The following is an 18,702-nucleotide window of genomic DNA, read 5'->3' as shown; positions in this document are numbered from 1 at the left end:
TGCCCATCTATAAAAAGGGAAACAAGGACAACCCGGGGAATTACAGACCAGTCAGCTTAACTTCTGTACCCGGAAAGATAATGGCGCAAATAATTAAGCAATCAATTTGAAAACACCTAGAAGCTTATAAGGTGATAAATAACAGTCAGCATGGATTTGTCAAGAACAAATCATGTCAAACCAACCTGATAGCTTTCTTTGATAGGGTAGCAAGCCTTGTGGATAGGGGGGAAGCTATAGATGTGGAAAATCTTGACTTAAGTAAGGCTTTTGATATGGTCTCACATGACCTTCTCATAAACAAACTAGGGAAATACAACCTAGATGGAGCTACTATAAGGTGGGTGCATAACTGGTTGGAAAATCATTCCCAGAGAGTAGTTATCAGTGGTTCACAGTCATGCTGGGAGGGAATAACGAGTGGGGTCTGGCAGGGATCGGTTCTGGGTCCGGTTATGTTTAATAGCTTCATCAATGATTTAGATAATGGCATAAAGAGTACACTTAAAGTTTGTGGATGATACCAAACTGAGAGGGGTTGCAAGGGCTTTGAAGGATAGGATTAAAATTCAAAATGATCTGGACAAACTGGAGAAATGGTCTGAAGTAAATAGGATGAAATTCAATAAGGACAAATGCAAAGTACTCCACTTAGGAAGGAACAATCAGTTGCACACATACAAAATGGGAAATGACTGCCTAGGAAGGAGTACTGCAGAAAGGGATGTGGGGGTCATAGTGAATCACAAGCTAAGTATGAGTCAACTGTGTAACGTTGTTGCAAAAGAAAAAAAGCAAACATCATTCTGGGATGTATTAGCAGGAGTATTGTAAGCAAGACACGAGAAGTAATTCTTCCGCTCTTCTCTGTGGTCCCAGCCGCAGGCCCCGCTCAACTTGCTGCCGGCCTAGGTGAACGGAACCCCAGGCTGGCAGCGGGCTGAGAGGGCCAGCAGCTTAAGATCAGCATTTTAAATGAAGCTTCTTAAACATTTTGAAAACCTTGTTTACTTTACATACGACAATAGTTTAGTTATATAATATAGAGACTTACAGAGACAGAGACCTCCTTAAAAACATTAAAATGTATTTCTGGCAAGTGAAACTTTAAACTGAAGTGAATAAATGAAGACTCGGCACACCACTTCTGAAAGGTTGCTGAATCCTGGTCTAGATAATACTTAGTCCTGCCTTGAGTGCAGGGGACAGGACTAGATGACCTCTTGAGGTCCCTTCCAGTTCTATGATTCTATGGTTACTTCTTGCAAGCTAACCTCAGTACCTTTCCAGCCCCAAATTCACTCACAAATCATCCCAATGCAGAGACCATCCCTCTCATTGGACCTTCACAGAGAATGTGTTAGCTTCACTCCCTTTACAGAGACAGAAAAACACACCAACGTGGTAGCTTTCTAGAAGCACACACTTTACTGCATGTACATAGCACTGATTATTTATAATGAAAGTAAAATAAGTTTATTAACAAAGCAATCATGGATTAAGCAATGCCAAGTAAAAAAGATAAAGGTAGAGATGGTTACAGGCAAAAAAGTGAAAACACATCTAAAGGACTAAAACTTAATCTAGCAAGATACAGTTTATGTTCAAAATGGTTCTTTTTACCCACATCTCCTTTCCAGCTTTTTCTGGCCAGGACCCATCACTGAGATCTAATTGCTTGGTTCCTTTGACTCCTAAGGTAAAGGATAAAGATGAAGTCTCTCTCTCTCTCTTCCTTATATTTTCAAAGGGATATAAGTCAGGAAGGCTTCCTGGGGATTTGGTTTCCTATGTCTTTCTGAGGTGCAGGAGCCATGTTAATTCTGTCCTCAAATTCAGGAGCAGGTTTAGCACAATGGCTTTGTTTACTGCTAATATGTAAATTGAAGTAAACCCACATTCCTTTGTCTAGGACAGACCTGTTTATCACCTTTACCTAACATAGCCCACCCCCATGTTAGCACCTTAGAGACTAACAAATTTATTTGAGCATAAGCTTTCGTGAGCTACAGCTCACTTCATTGGATACATTCAGTGGCTGTCTGGTCTTCAACATGTTCCAGTAACATCCTAGGGAGGGATTTCATAACTTCACATATAATGTTAATACATGCATTTTACAATGATCTTAATAATCACTTCCATAACACCTTTCACCTGAGGCTCTCCAATCATTTTTATAAATATTATATAAAGCACATGTTTCATCCCAGTGGTGTTTGAAATACAGGATATATAAAAATATCCTTCACATTCCACTGGAATATCATGTACAGTTCTGGACACACATGTTCAAGAAAGATGAATTCAAATTGAACCAGGTGCAGAGAAGGGCTACTAGGATGAGAATAGAAAGCTTATCTTACAATAGAAGACTAAAAGAACTTGGCTTGTTTAGCCTAGCAAAAAGAAGGCTGAAAGGAAATAGGATTGCTCTTTATAAATACATTGGGGGGGGGGGGGCATGGGAGAGGTGGTAAACACCAAAGAGGGAGAAAAACTAATTAAGTTATAGGAAAATGTTGGTACAACAAATGGGTATAATCTAGCCATGAATAAATATAGGCTGGAACTTAGAAGGTGCTACTAAACATCAGAGAAGTGTGGTTCTAGAACAGGGAGTAAAGGGGGAAAAGCTAATTAATTTTAAAATAGAGCTTGATATAAATTTGAGTGGGATTGTATGACAAGGTTGCCTGTAGGGACAGGCAGCTGGGCTTCCAAGCTTTGGGGGTTCCCTTTCAGTCCCATGTCTTTTGTTCCTAAATTTCATGCTTGGTATGTCAGCAGTTCATTTGCATGAGTCAGGAAGGAAAATGTTCACCCCCAATGTACTTTTTCTCCTTCCTTTCTCTGAAACATCATAGGTGGCCATAGCTGAAGATAGGACACCAAATGGGGTGGAGGAAACTTCAATCCATCGGTGATCTTCCTGATAACACCATCCTGGCTACTATGGATGTAGAAGCCCTCTACACCAACATTCCACACAAAGATGGACTACAAGCCGTCAAGAACACTATCCCCGATAATGTCACGGCTAACCTGGTGGCTGAACTTTGTGACTTTGTCCTTACCCATAACTATTTCACATTTGGGGACAATGTATACCTTCAGATCAGCGGCACTGCTATGGGTACCCGCATGGCCCCACAGTATGCCAACATTTTTATGGCTGATTTAGAACAACGCTTCCTCAGCTCTCGTCCCCTAAAGCCCCTACTCTACTTGCTCTATATTGATGACATCTTCATCATCTGGACCCATGGAAAAGAAGCCCTTGAGGAATTCCACCATGATTTCAACAATTTCCATCCCACCACCAACCTCAGCCTGGTCCAGTCCACACAAGAGATCCACTTCCTGGACACTACAGTGCTAATAAACAATGGCCACATAAACACCACCCTATACCGGAAACCTACTGACCGCTATTCCTACCTGCATGCCTCCAGCTTTCACCCTGACCACACCACACGATCCATCGTCTACAGCCAAGCTCTGCGATACAACCGCATTTGCTCCAACCCCTCAGACAGAGACAAACACCTACAAGATCTCTGTCAAGCTTTCTTACAACTACAATACCCACCTGCAGAAGTAAAGAAACAGATTGATAGAGCCAGAAGAGTTCCCAGAAGTTACCTACTACAGGACAGGCCTAACAAAGAAAATAACGCCACTAGCGGTCACCTTCAGCCCCCAACTAAAACCCCTCCAACGCATTATTAAGGATCTACAACCTATCCTAAAGGATGACCCAACACTCTCACAAGTCTTGGGAGACAGGCCAGTCCTTGCCTACAGACAGCCCCACAACCTGAAGCAAATACTCACCAACAACCACATACCACACAACAGAACCACTAACCCAGGAACTTATCCTTGCAACAAAGCCCGTTGCCAATTGTGCCCACATATCTATTCAGGGGACACCATCACAGGGCCTAATAACATCAGCCACACTATCAGAGGCTCGTTCACCTGCACATCCACCAATGTGATATATGCCATCATGTGCCAGCAATGCCCCTCTGCCATGTACATTGGTCAAACTGGACAGTCTCTACGTAAAAGAATAAATGGACACAAATCAGATGTCAAGAATTATAACATTCATAAACCAGTCGGAGAACACTTCAATCTCTCTGGTCACGCAATCACAGACATGAAGGTCGCTATCTTAAAACAAAAAAAACTTCAAATCCAGACTCCAGCGAGAAACTGCTGAATTGGAATTCATTTGCAAATTGGATACTATTAATTTAGGCTTAAATAGAGACTGGGAGTGGCTAAGTCATTATGCAAGGTAGCCTGTTTCCTCTTGTTTTTTCCTACCCCCCCCTCCCCAGATGTTCTGGTTTAACTTGGATTTAAACTTGGAGAGTGGTCAGTTTAGATGAGCTATTACCAGCAGGAGAGTGAGTTTGTGTGTGTATGGGGGTGGGGGGGATGTGAGAAAACCTAGATCTATGCAGGAAATAGCCCGACTTGATTATGTAAAGAGTTGTCACTTTGGATGGGCTAGCACCAGCAGGAGAGTGAATTTGTGTGGGGGGGTGGAGGGTGAGAAAACCTGGATTTGTGCTGGAAATGGCCCACCTGTTGATCACTTTAGATAAGCTATTACCAGCAGGACAGTGGGGTGGGAGGAGGTATTGTTTCATATTCTCTGTGTGTATATAAAGTCTGCTGCAGTTTCCACAGTATACATCTGATGAAGTGAGCTGTAGCTCACGAAAGCTCATGCTCAAATAAATTGGTTAGTCTCTAAGGTGCCACAAGTACTCCTTTTCTTTTTGCGAATACAGACTAACACGGCTGTTCCTCTGAAACCTGTCAAATGGGGTGGGTTAGTGCTTTGAGGCTGTGCAGAAAAATATGTCTGAAGCTCGGCTGGTGGGTCTTGCTCACAGACTCAGAGTGTTGCTGATCACCTTTTTGGGGTCAGGAAAGATTTTCCCACCCAAATGCAGGATTGGCAGGGACCTTGGGTTTGTTTGGGGGTATTGTTTTTGGCCTCCTGCAGTATGGGGTGCAGGTTGCTTGCTAGGATTATCTGGGTATAGCTCATTAAATCAATTGCCTGCTATTGCAGGGGCTTTGGGTATTGGTGCACCACAAATCATTCCTATTTTCTGCCCACAGTAATTTAGTCTCCTGAGGGCTGTAATACTTTAGTCTAATCCAGATTATTGGGCTCAAAACAGGAATAACTGGGTGGGGTTTAGTGGCCTGCGGTGTGCAGGAGAGTCAGACTAGGTGGTTGCTTCTTGAACTCTGACACTCACAGTAATTTTCATACAGCATAAATCTTTCTTTGGGAATATACATCATCAACTGCAGTAGTTCCATCCCACATAAAAACAATTGACCCAACTTTAAAATAACCATTACCTACCTTAATGATGTTCCTGAATTGTGTTATCACAAATTCAGCATTTGTAGTAGTTGCAATAGATGTCAACAAAACATAAAACAAGACGATATCCATATTGGAAAACTAAAGATTCAGCTCAGAAAAAGCTAATACCCCACCTTAGTAACCTCATGGTAGGTTTGACGTTTACATTTAGTTAAATAGGAAACCAGCACGTTCAAATAAACAATGGCCGGAAAAAGTTGTTTACCCAAAGTGACTGCCCTGCTCCCTAAGTGGGGGAAGGGATATATCACTTGAAGGGCGGGGGTGAGAGAGATGCTGCAGCAGATGCAGAAGTGGTCAGAGTGTGGGAGAAGCCCGTTTTCCCCAGGCTCGGCAGAGCAGCAGCAGCAGAGACCAGAGGACTCTGCCAGTTGGCATGGCACCACATAGGGTGAGAGGGGGAAATGGAGGGGAAAATCCCCCCAAGCCCCAGTCTGGAGAGGGAGAGGCAGGAGAGTAGCCGCAGAAAGGGTGGGGGGTTAGTTAGCAAGATAGCTCAGCACCAGATCCGATCACCAAGTACTGTATAGGGACCGTGTGCTGGAACAATCTGTACAGTGGGGGAGCTGAGAGCCATTGAACCAAACTGTAGACCCTATGTATCATGGAAACCAGTTCAAGCCAGGGGATGCAACAGCACCCCCAGCACCCCTAGTTCCAACACCTATGATAGGGAGAGGAGGGAACATAGCCCCCCCCCCCCATGTAGCAATTGGGCTGTGGGACGAGGCAGAGGGGTTTCACGTTTTTCCAGCTGCTGGCAGCACTGGCATGGTGGGTTAGCAACCCCACAACTGGTGTCAACAATCTCCAATTGCCCATCAGCCATTATGTTTGTCAGTAGACTAAACAGTTACCCAGGGCCTTGCAGCAGCTTCTTAGTTTGACGGTTTCTTTGGCGGGGTCATTGCGAACCAATGGCCTGAGGGAGGATACGTGTCGTCCCATCACAGTTAACATGCTTAAGGCTCTGGTGCAAGTGCTGGGAAACAGATGTCATAGGGGACAGGAGGTGGCCTGGTTCAGGGCAGTATTTCTAAAAGCATTTTCTGGCGCTTTTAGGCTCAGCGAGCTAGTACCTGAGTCCTGTAGGGACGCTAATGGAAGGGCTTTGGAACTGCGAGATGTACACTGGTGGGGCAAGCAGTGATACAAAACTTGCAAAAGTCCAAGACTGATCAAGGAGGCTGTCATAAATATAAAGGGAAGGGTAAACCCCTTTGAAATCCTTCCTGGCCAGGGGAAAGCTCCTCTCACCTGTAAAGGGTTAAGAAGCTAAAGGTAACCTCGCTGGCACCTGACCAAAATGACCAATGAGGAGACAAGATACTTTCAAAAGCTGGGAGGAGGGAGAGAAACAAAGGGTCTGTGGGTCTGTCTTATGCTGGTTTCTGCCAGGGATAGACCAGGAATGGAGTCTTAGAACTTTTAGTAAGTAATCTAGCTAGGTATGTGTTAGATTATGATTTCTTTACATGGCTGAGAAAAGAATTGTGCTGAATAGAATAACTATTTCTGTCTGTGTATCTTTTTTGTAACTTAAGGTTTTGCCTAGAGGGGTTCTCTATGTTTTTAATCTAATTACCCTGTAAGATATCTACCATCCTGATTTTACAGGGGGGATTTCTTTATTTCTATTTACTTCTATTTTTATTAAAAGTCTTCTTGTAAGAAACTGAAAGCTTTTTCATTGTTCTCAGATCCAAGGGTTTGGGTCTGTGGTCGCCTATGCAAATTGGTGAGGCTTTTTATCCAACATTTCCCAGGAAAGGGGGGGTGCAAGTGTTGGGAGGATTGTTCATTGTTCTTAAGATCCAAGGGTCTGGGTCTGTAGTCACCTAGGCAAATTGGTGAGGCTTTTTACCAAACCTTGTCCAGGAAGTGGGGTGCAAGGTTTTGGGAAGTATTTTGGGGGGAAGGACGCGTCCAAACAGCTCTTCCCCACTAACCAGTATTAGTTTGGTGGTGGTAGCGGCCAGTCCAAGGACAACGGGTGGAATATTTTGTACCTTGGGGAAGTTTTGACCTAAGCTGGTAAAGATAAGCTTAGGAGGTTTTCATGCAGGTCCCCACATCTGTACCCTAGAGTTCAGAGTGGGGGAGGAACCTTGACAGAGGTTGAGGTGACTTCATTATCCTAGGGGAGCGTGGTGAGCCTGGGGTCTTCCCCATGGAGGCTTTGAGGGCATGCATGGTGATACAACTGGGGAGGGATGGATCCCTCTTCATGCATGGTGACGGAAGTACCCTCACAACATACCAGTTTGTTAAGGTGTTGAGATGGGGCCTGATGAGGTTGGGGCTGCCAGCCCAGGAATTTGGTTTCAACTCATTCAGGGATCCAGGTGGCAACAGCAGCAGCACAGCTGGGTATAGGGGGTGAGGCAATTGGGCATTGGCATTCGGAAATCTACAGAATGTGAGATCCCAGGTGGGAGTCGGTGCTAATTTGTTGTATTTTCATTCCAAAGGTGGGAGAAGGGGCCATGCAAATGATGGTATGGGTCTGCGGGCACAGTATTGTTTATTTGGCACATAGGCGGACGTCCAAATTGCCCAAGGGTTCGCAGCTGGGGCTCAGTGAAGCAATCCTGAGTTGGTATGGAAAGGGGGGGGCATGTTATGGGACCAGCTGATGCCACAGCTGTACATCAACAGGCACCTGATATAATTGTGGTGCATCTTAGGGAAAATGATTTGGGAATGTGCAAAGAGATGGACTTAATGCTCAGAGCTAAGAGAGACTTGAGGCAGATCCTGGAACTTTTTCCAGGAGTAAAAATTGTATGGTCAGACACATTGCAATGAATGGTCTGGAGAGGAGCTGTGAAGTCCCTCCTCTCTGCCCCAGGTGGACAAGGCTAGGAGACATGTGAATAGGGAGGAGACCAAATTCATGGGAGTCATAGGAGGGTCAGTAATTCTGCATCCTGACCGAGCAAATAGGGCACCAGAGTTATTTCGAGAGGATGGGGTTCACCTGTCAGACTTGGATGCAGTCACATTTTTGGCAGACATTAAAGGAGGCATTAGGAGTTGTCTGGGAACTCTGTTGGGTTGGAGAGGAGGCAGTCAAGCTAATTGCTGGCATCTCCTTGTGGCTGATGTCCAGCACAGGTATTCCCTAGGAAACTGATACAGTGCCCAGATAAATGGCTTGGAAAAGGACTTAAGGTGGTGGTTGTGAAAGAAGCGGAACAGGGGTGTTTGGAGCTCCAATGACTGGCACAGCAGGCAGCCAACTCCTCTTTTCTTGGTAGCCCGCCTTAATCCTCCTTTGAGAGGGGGATGGTTAGGTCCCAGCAGCAGGTTGGCTGGGGCCCAGGATGGAAAAAGCAGAAGCCGCATGGTAGATATTGAAATGATCATGGCACTGTACACTTACCTGCGAGGTAATCCCAGACATCTAATAAAGTTGCAGCCTGATTAAACCACATCCTGTCATTCTTTTAGTATAGCCGGACAATGAGGAGGTCATGATTATGTTTTCATGGGACTATAGTTGTAGGATTACTTTACTCTTTTCCATTATTAGGGTTGTTCTAATAGAGGCGCAGAACGTATTTATTCTCTCATACCCATTTTTAATTTGATCAGAAATTGGCATTGTTTCATCAGTGGTGAAGAATGAGGCACGGCCTAGTAAGCAGTTCTTTATTAAACGTTGTGTGTTACCTGTGATCCAGACTCCTGCTGTACTGGGGCTGTTATCTTCTTCCATGGGCATCCCCCAGGCTTCTGTCATGAACACCTGATGCTAATGCACTGTGCTCAGCTAGAATCCTGACCCAATTGTTACAGTAGTACTCCGCATGCTGCATCTTACCTGTTTTACAAACAATTTTAACAGCTGATTAACGTCCAACCCATCATACCTTCCAGACACTGGAAGTTTCTGGTTAGCCTGGCTAAAGTTATTATTTATCATGTACACAGGTAGAAATGTGGTCCTTAAGAGAGGTGGCCAGAAGTGGATGGCATGTACTTCAGCCTCATTCTATAATCGGAGGGGGTCTAAGCAGCCTCTAAAGTCTCTTCCATGACCCCTTTCTTTGTTGGCATCTAGATCTTCTTGGTGCCTATATTTCCTGTATGTTATCTGGCTTTCTATGAGTGCTTCTTGCTCCTTTGTCCTTGCAGTCGTCTCGTTATCTCTTATTGCTTCTTCCTTGACCTGGGTTCCACTGCACAGTGCTCCTTTCATCTGCTTTTCCAGTGTCTAATAGATCCACAGAGGAGCATCTAGTACCCTAGACAGAAAGCCAAAGAGCTGATAGCGGGTACTTTGCGGTATCAAGTGTATATGATCTATAGTATCTCCATCTCGGTCACAGTAATTCCATGGTAGCACCATTTCTTTATAAGGCCAGGTTGAGTGGTTGGTTATCAGATAATTGGTTAGAATGCTCAACTTGGATAAGAGATCTGTACTACTACTGATAAAGACTGCAATTTAATGGTAATTTTTACTGGATGTTTTGGCAGAGCTCAGTAGTGAGTCAGCTTCATTTTTTTACCACTGGAAACAAAGGACAGGAAGTTTGATAGTTTCCCCTATTTCTTAGGGGGAATTTGGCCCATTGGGAAAGGTGGTGTGTTGCAGGGTGCACTGGCATAGCTGTAGGGGGAGAGCATGCTCAGCACCATGGCCACGCTGTGCCAAGTTAAAGCAAGCACTTTGTCCTTTGGTTTCTTGAGGGTGAGACAAGTGCCGTGCATGCTGATTCTGCCATAGCTTTAAAAACTTCTAAAGCAAAAACGCCCCACAATTTCCATTTGGTCGGTTTTATCTTCAATTTAAAAAGGCATCAAACTCCCTGTATAATGTACCTAACCATTTGTACAAAGCTGTACTGTATGTGGGAGTGGAAATTCCTTCTTAACCCTTCAGGCAGTCGTATGCCAGGAAGTATAATTATAATACTCAGTGGTATTTCTAGCTGGCAATAGTATTCTTAATGGTTAACCATTCCAGTTCTTTTTTAAAAATCCCGCTATAAAATTTGGCTGGGTGGAGCAGTGAATTCCACCAGTTGACTATAAACAGCATGAAGTACTACAGTACTACCTTGTATTTGTTTTCAGTTAATTGTTTTAGTTTCACCTGGTGACTCCTTGGTTTCAGATTATAAGTGAGGATAAAAAGAGAAAATGATAAAGAGGTTCATGTGTGTGGAAGTTTCTCTAAAATCATATGTATTCTCTGGGCCACTTTCTAATTACTTAGTTAGAGCCCTCTTAGGTTTTTCTGCAGGATCCATCAGGAAGTATTTGTTTAGTTTTTATAAAGAGTAAGAAGAGAGCCTAAAAATTATCTTAACATTATTAATGAAGGGAACTGGATAACTTGAGTTGTGACCTGCAGCAATTCCATCGCTCATGATCCCCATACAGGAAAGCAGGCAAACTAAAACATTATTCCCCTCTTTTAAAACACGAAGGGCAGGCCTACACTATAACCTAAGTCGATATAACTTATGTCGCTGAGGGGTGTGAAAAAGCCCGCTCCCACCCTGAGCAACGCAAGTTTTGCGCTGTCCGCACGGGGGCTACGTTGGCAGGAGACGCTCTCCCGTCAGCATAGTGCGTCTTCAGCAGACACGCTACGGCAGGGCAGCTGTGCTGCTGAAGCACTGGAGTGTAGACTTGCCCCAAGTATCCTCATAATTCTCCCTAGTTTTAAGATGTTGAGGGCGAGGGGGGTAAGGGGAGATGAACTTTACAAAATGTTCCTGAACCATAAAATTAAGGAAAGGTGCTTTCAGAGATAATGTCCTGTCAGCAGTTCTCTCAGTGTCTTCATTCATCTACTTGAAATCGTGGAAATTCTTTTTAGAAAAACCCATGCATGTGCAAGGGCAAAAGTAATAAAACCCCCCATCAGTGTTGGTCATCTGCACAGACAGCTCAACAGGCAAGTTTTATTTTTCATAGATGATGAAGTATAACCCTTTTTAGAAAAAAGGATGGGGAGATCTCGCAAGGTTAAAGGATCTGGAAAGCTCCTCGCAGGAACAAGTTCTCTCGAGAGGTTTTTCATTTTTTATTCTAGCCAGGCTGAAAATACCAAGAGGAAAACCTCAAGCCATTTTGGCTCCTTTGACCTGGCTGGAATGGAAAGCTAACCAATGCAGTTTTATAAAAGTGAAAAATAAAAGCTAGAAAAAAATGTATTGAATATTCTGAGCCTTAGAAAAACTTGGTTTGGTTCAAAGTTATGCCAAACCCTTATTTTATCCAAACTAATTCACCTGAATTTGAAGATATAGCACACTAGTATGTAATGTATTATTCTAGTATTCCTAGAACAAGAAATTTTGACTTTAGATGTAGCTTGTCTGCTTTGAGAATACCTGTTGCCCATTATGTGTGTGTCACAATTCATCTGAGTAGCAATAGCTATGCCATACGGAAAGCTCTTTGGTGCAAACAAGTTGCACACACAGGGAAGGAGACTTATTCTAGATCAATTTATAGAGGTGTTGCAATATGAGTTAAAACCTCACTCATTCTTTTTTAAACATCTTTTCAGTTGCCACAGCTTTGACAGCCATGTTGGTATAAGTCACATTTTCAGTGCACTGTTGTATAATGCTGGATGGACCGTAATGTATCTGTCTGTCTCAACAGTTTTTAAATAGTTCTAAAATCCATAAAGCCTCTAGCTTAGCTACTGTGTAGCCCTCATCACTGGAGTGTATGAGCACCTCCTAATTTTTAATGTATTTATCCTCACCCCACCCAGTGAAGTAGGGCAGTGCTATTATGCCCATTTTACAAATGGGAGGGAACGGAACCACAGGTAGAATACGAGACTTTCCCAAGATCACACAGGAAGTTGGTGGCAGAGCAAAGAATTTAACCTGGATGTCCGGGGTTCTATGCTAGCACTCCAACCACTGAATCATCCTTCCCTCTCTTGCATCCCCATATTCAGCGTTCTGTACATGACTGGGGCATCCAATCCTTTGCATTTGATTCAGCTCTGGACAGACTGACCCTGATGCTCTGCACAAAGCTGTCTAGAGTTGTGGATGTGTGGTATTCAATTCAACATGGTTTCATCTCACTCGTTAGCAGTAAATAACCCATCCTACTCACCATAATCCTTAAGTAAAGTGTGGAAAGCAGAAGTACAGGAAAATATCAGGAAAAAGCTACAGATAAAAGTGAAGTCCTTTATCATGTTTTTGCAAAATTACGTGTCCAACTGTGAAAATAGCAATAGTATAAAAACATTTACAGTTAGAAGGAATTGTACTGAAATCAAATCCATATCACTCATTTATTTTACTTTTTTTGCACTTAAGATTATATTGAAAATTGAACTAGATCACAGCTCTGGAACATAAGTCTTAGAAAAACACATATGTCATTTAAGCAGAAATTGGTCATTACTATGCCAGCCTGTGTCCAGTGACCAGGTTCTTACTGAAACCATTACAGCATGTACAATATAGAAAGAAAATATTTAAATTTATAAAAGGAAGTTGTAGCCTACAAAATGAGTCCTCCTAATTAATGACTAATTTGAAAGAATTAAGTTGACTTACGAGTGCAGCAATAAGTTTAGTATGAGCAACAGCAATTTGAGATTAAATGTTGCATTAGGAATCTGTGTCACAGAGGTTAAACTTGGTTATCAGCCAAAGACACTCTTTGATGGCTCTTCTTTACGCTTCTCAAAGGCTGTTTCACCTCCTGTCCGATCTTGACTGAATACGGAAGGAGCCACAGAGCCCTCTTGTTCTTGAAAAAGAAGAACAAAAGGAGTCAATCACTTAAAAAGATTTATGCCAACAACAGTTGTGCTGCTGGAACACATACTTCTTCTGTAATGAAATACATCACCCCATTCAAATGCATGGAAATTCAGGACCCGTCGAGTGTACTCAGTGGTACAAAATGTGTGGGTTTGCAGCACACACAGTTGCATTGCTCAATACTATAGAATAGCGCTACTGTTCTGAATAATGTTGCAGATTCTCAAGGGCAGTGTAGGCCAATTGCCAAACATCTTGACCAGTATCTTTAATTTATCCCTCTGAGGAGAGAATCCCTACAGCTACATTTGAAGCTTTCAAAACAGTTTTAAATTTGGAATACGGGATTTCAAATTTAAAGCCCATCTTTCCTCATGATCCCCCATCCCAATCCTAAAAGAGTGACAAACCATGAGCAGCAGGTGAGAGAGATTTCAATCAATAAGAAATTTTTCTTCTTTTCCCGTTTATGTCCTGTAGTCCAAGCACAGCTAATATATTCCCCTGACATCCCAGGCATCTCCCAATGTAGGATCAAATGCTCTAGTTCTGACCCATTTTTAAACTCAATGCTTAGTCAAGGAAGACCCACTGACATTAATTAGGGAGTAAGAAAGTGGTTTAGCCATGTTCCAGAAGTCAAATCCATGGCAATACTTCCCACCCTGTAATGATCAGTCAGTATAGTCTGGAGGCAGAGGCTCACTTTGTGCAGAGCCTTTCACCTTATGAGCACCAGCTAGTGAAAACCTAATAGGTGGAAGAGGTGTAGGAAGCAGACGAATTCCTGCCCTTCCTCTCAGTTGATCCACATAACCAGGGCAAAATACATGAGCATTATCGTGCCTGCATTTCAGCAGAGGGTTCTGCCAGTTTTATATTTATGTGCCTTACTGCATATACTGTACTCCTTGGAAACATGAATCAGCTCCTTTTATTATTAGAAAAATTTCTTTTTGCTCTACACAAATGTAGGTTGCCTGAATGAAACTAGTTTGGCTGTTCTTTAGAGAGCTTGCACTTTAGCTGGGATTATCAATTAAATTCAAGTTTTACTTTGAAGATTTGCTTTAACATTTGTAGTACTGTAAACAGACAAGAGATTTACCACATTGCTTCATGACTTGGTAGGTTTTGGATTTAATTTGCTGGTTGGTGGAGAGCTTTCCTCTAGCCCCTTTGAGATCTTCCTCCTTCACTGGAGGACGCTTCTTTTTCACGGGGGCTGCCTACAAATTTTGACAGATAAGTAGATGTCAGTATTTCAAGTTACAGAACATATAGGAGACAAAGATGCAACATATAGAACTGACAGGTTTCAGAGTGGTAGCTGTGTTAGTCTGTATCAGCAAAAACAACGAGGAGTCCTTAAGCTTTCATGGGCTAAAACCCACTTCATCAGATGCATGGAGTGGAAAATATAGCACAGAGGTATAAATACACAGCATATTAAAAGATGGGAGTTGCCTTACCAAGTGGGGGGTCAGTGCTAACGCGCCAATTCAATTAAGGTGGAAGTAGGCTATTTTCAATAGTTGAGAAGGGAGGAAAAATCACGTTTGTAGTGCTAATGAGTTCAATGTGATCAAGGTGGCCCATTTTAAACAGTTGACGAGAAGGTGTGAGTATCAGCAGGGGGGAAATTAGTTTTTGTAGTGACCCATCCACTTCCAGTCTTGGCCAAACTGGGCAGTCTCTACGCAAGAGAATAAATGGACACAAATCTGACATCAAGAATTATAACATTCAAAAACCAGTAGGAGAACACTTCAATCTCCCTGGACACTCAATAATAGACTTAAATGTGGTAATTCCTCAACAAAAAAACTTCAAAAACAGACTCCAACGAGAAACCACAGAACTGGACACCATTTTGCAAACCAATTTGCAAACTGGACACCATCAAATTAGGCCTGAATAAAGACTGGGAGTGGATGGGTCACTACAAAAACTAATTTCCCCCCTGCTGATACTCACACCTTCTCAACAACTGTTTGAAATGGGCTACATTGAACTCATTAGTACTACAAAAGTGATTTTTCTTCCCTTCTTCTCAACTGTTGAGAATAGCCCACTTCCACCTTACTTGAATTGGCTCATTAGTACTGACCCCCCACTTGGTAAGGCAACTCCCATCTTTTAATATGCTGTGTATTTATACCTCTGTGCTGTATTTTCCACTCCATGCATCTGATGAAGTGGGTTTTAGCCCATGAACACTTATGCCCAAATAAATTTGTTAGTCTCTAAGGTGCCACAAGGATTCCTCATTGTTTTAACATATAGAACTGTTATCTAACACATACTCTATATTCCATCTATACCTACACTATATTGTACACACTAAAGATCTGCGGCCTTGTACAGCACACACAGGTAACAGTAGGCAGCTACATTGCACACAGATGGCAAAGAAGAAAAAAATTTGCTACCAAAAATTCATCTTCCTGAACTAGGTGTTGAAAACACTTGCCCTAGTAACCTGAGAACCATTGTTACATTATAATTATCTTGAGATGACGTAACTTTTGAAAGATGGAGTGGAAGTGGTTTATAATCATGTATACCAAATTTTGCCTTGTGCCTAAAGACCAAAGGGGACAGGTAGTTAAGGAACCTGAGCTAGGTTTGGAAAGTAAAGAGGAAAAAAGATAGAGGAATTTAGATCTCGACTTACAAATATGAAGACATATCCATTAATCTATTATGCTGAGGGAAAGATGTCCCAGAGTGTCAACATACCAACTGATAAAGTTGGAATGGTTCAAACCATTGTGGTAAAATCTGATGTAGGCATCAGACTTTTCACTGCAGAGTTAACTCGGGTGATCAGCACCTGGGTCTGAGCACCCAATTTAGTCTAGAGCAGGTGTGAGCAGCCATCCTGCAAACTGAGTTAGTGTCCTTACACTGATGCTGCACTTACCCACGTGTGGTGCTAGGACTTCCAGGGTAATCTCTCGTGGTTCTTAGCACTGCAGTAAACTGAGATGCTCTATGATTCTTTCCCAGTAAATTCTGGGAGAACTTTTCTGTCCTTCTAGGCACATGGGGGGAATTGTGGGAAGACATTGGAAGACGACCAAGCACTCCAGTGATTTAGTCTGTCTCTTCGCTGCAAAGTGGGTATCTTATGAACCCAAGAAAAAGCCTCACTGGGGCTTTGACCTGCAGCCCAAGATGGGGCACCTACTCTGGGTTGAAAGCACCACTAAATCATGGATCAGAGGTTTCCGTGTGTGGAGATTAGGGGCAGCACCAGAGTAAGAGTTTGGGATAACTCCGCAGTGAAGACACACCCTGAGTCTAAACTTGTTAAGTGTTCATTATTTATTTCTCTAGAAATACTCACTTGTATTTAATATGTTGGAGAAAATTTCTGGTTGGACTTCATTGATCCAGATTAAATATTTGTCCATAAAATTATTAGTCTTTTGGTAACTAAAAGATCTCTCTTTCCCATCCAATCTTCTTTTGTCTGACCAGAGAGTTTGTATAATTTAGTAGTGCAAACCAAGCAATCAGTAGTGTTGGCTACAGGTTCTGAACACATTTAAGTGTCTTGATTCATAATCTGGAGTGAATAAATAAGTGATGAATAAAATCTCAAATTCTACAGCAGAAACAGGTGTAACTGAGGGTTGCCATTTACCATATTTTTGCAAATACTGTATGTTGTACAGCTCTGATTTTTCTACCTAGACTTCTTCCAGCCAGTGAGAATGGTAATAGCTGAATGCATCACCGTCAAAAGAGGAAGTTGTAGGAATGACAACATTGGTCAGTGTTAGCCAGTCACACACACAATTCTTGAAAGTCTTGCCTTCAAGGTGCTATTTCAAGGAATGACAGACATGATGACACCACTCCCTGCTGGCATGGAGTGCACAGTGGTAACTAACATACAGGCATGCAATTCGATTAGTCCAACCACATCCTCACAAGATAAGCAACTGAAGAATTAAAAACAATAGCCAAAGTGTTTAAGAGTAGTTGTGTATTATTTGAGTACCAAGAGCCTGGCATTCTGTAGCTAGATCCTCTTTCCCTATTTTGACTTTAGTTAGTTATTGCTGATTGATTGCAGAGAACTTATCTTGGTGGAAGGGGGACAATAGATGAATTTCTAGAGATTGGAGACCAAACAAAGAGACCAGGTAAATGGAGGGGAATAGATTCTCTCAACCCCAGGCATGAGAATGTTTTCAGTAGTTTGTTCCAAGCAGCATCCGTGCTCATGACTTTAGGCAGTGGGAAGGTTGGTTGTACTGGAGACTCTTGCATGTTTTCTCTTGGCTACAAACACAGAAGAATGCCTCAGCATAGCTTGCGATCAATGTCACTGAAATTTACTGTGGGAACCAAAATGTCCTTGAGGCCTCTGGGGAAAGTGTTATATAGCCAGCCAAAGAAAGCAAAGGCATAAAACCTAAAAAAAGAAATTCTTTTAACAGAGTTTCTCAGTAAGTGGTTAGTGCCATTCGTTAACTGATTATTCAAGAGATAGGCTAAGTATCTACTATATGGCACAGGTTTCATGTATATGTCTGTATTGGTATTTGTCATGCAGTGTGAATTATTTATATACCTCACAGCCCCACAACTGGGCAATGAAGAGAGTAATACACAGGCCTTTTATTGTGGGTGCAGGTTCTAAACCAGAATAGGGGGAAACTGGTTTCATGAACAGGGTGAGCACGAAACCTGCGGAATCCCTTCTTAAATCTTAAATGCCAGGCATCAGGATTTCTTAACTTACCGTGGCAGAAATCATTAATTCTAAGGCTTTGTCTTTACTGCCAAAAATGGTGTGTGTTGACAGCATGGTAATGAATGTGCATTAGCTATCCCACTGTAAAACCCTAGTGAAGTAAGAACCCTGTAGTTTTTACCATGTGGTAGGTTGGTAAAGCCAACTCTACCCCCCCAGCCTGTGGTTGGCCTCATGGTAAAAGCTACAGTGCCTTGCCTCCAATAGGAATTTACAGCAGGAGAGCTAAAAAGCATTAGTTATCTTGCAGTAAACACACTTTCTTTGGCAGTGAAGACAGCCTCAGTGAAGAAGCTTCAGTTCCTGCTGGCACTCCAGGTATCATTGTGACTGGCAGACAGAAGAACTGTTTTCAATTGCTTGCCAGTCACAAATGACAGGATCTTAGCCAGAAACTATTCCTAGTAGGCACAACATTCCAGCCTGGGTTTATCTCCAATTGTCAATAGCACAAAGTGTTGGTTTACAAGATCTGCAACATTGCCTTCAAGTCTATTTCACTTGGAAGAAAGAGAATAAGCAGAACTGAATTCTTTCCAAATTCTTCATAGGGTTCTTTTCTCTAGCCTTGCAGTATTGCTCCTATAAAGCTTTCTTACCATCTCAGCTCTGTCACAAAATACTGTCCATTAGGAAAACAGTATGTAAATATACATTCTTTGGGTTCTTTATGCATTCATAGCAATCTTGAAATTGAGCCACTTAGACATACTTTAAAATGCATAGGGGTGGGGAGTCTGAGA

General features: G+C 42.5%; 2 protein-coding genes across 4 annotated transcripts in view; both read right to left on the bottom strand.

Moving 5' to 3' along the window:
- The window catches only part of LOC125640308 (inter-alpha-trypsin inhibitor heavy chain H3-like), a 54,727-nt gene extending 49,137 nt beyond the window's left edge, over window positions 1-5,590 (bottom strand). Inside the window, exon 1 of the mRNA XM_048858758.2 lies at window positions 5,402-5,590. Coding sequence (XP_048714715.2) covers window positions 5,402-5,494 — 93 coding nt within the window. The 5' untranslated portion in view covers window positions 5,495-5,590. The remainder of the gene's footprint in view (window positions 1-5,401) is intronic.
- Window positions 5,591-9,064: 3,474 nt separating this feature from the next.
- LOC125639873 (musculoskeletal embryonic nuclear protein 1) overlaps window positions 9,065-18,702 on the bottom strand; it is a 125,950-nt gene continuing 116,312 nt past the window's right edge. For 2 of the 3 annotated variants that reach the window (XM_048857646.2, XM_048857645.2), the window contains 2 exons: window positions 14,297-14,417; window positions 12,697-13,174 (listed from right to left, as the gene is read on the bottom strand). In XM_048857646.2, coding sequence (XP_048713603.1) covers window positions 13,068-13,174; window positions 14,297-14,417 — 228 coding nt within the window. In that variant the 3' untranslated portion in view covers window positions 12,697-13,067. Of the gene's footprint in view, window positions 9,676-12,526; window positions 12,636-12,696; window positions 13,175-14,296; window positions 14,418-18,702 lie in introns of those variants that run through there. The other variant, XR_007357620.2, reaches the window with a different exon arrangement.

This window comes from Caretta caretta, chromosome 7 (genome assembly GCF_965140235.1).
Source record: "Caretta caretta isolate rCarCar2 chromosome 7, rCarCar1.hap1, whole genome shotgun sequence".
Taxonomy (NCBI): Eukaryota; Metazoa; Chordata; order Testudines; family Cheloniidae; genus Caretta; species Caretta caretta.
This window is presented reverse-complemented; position numbering and strand designations above follow the sequence as displayed.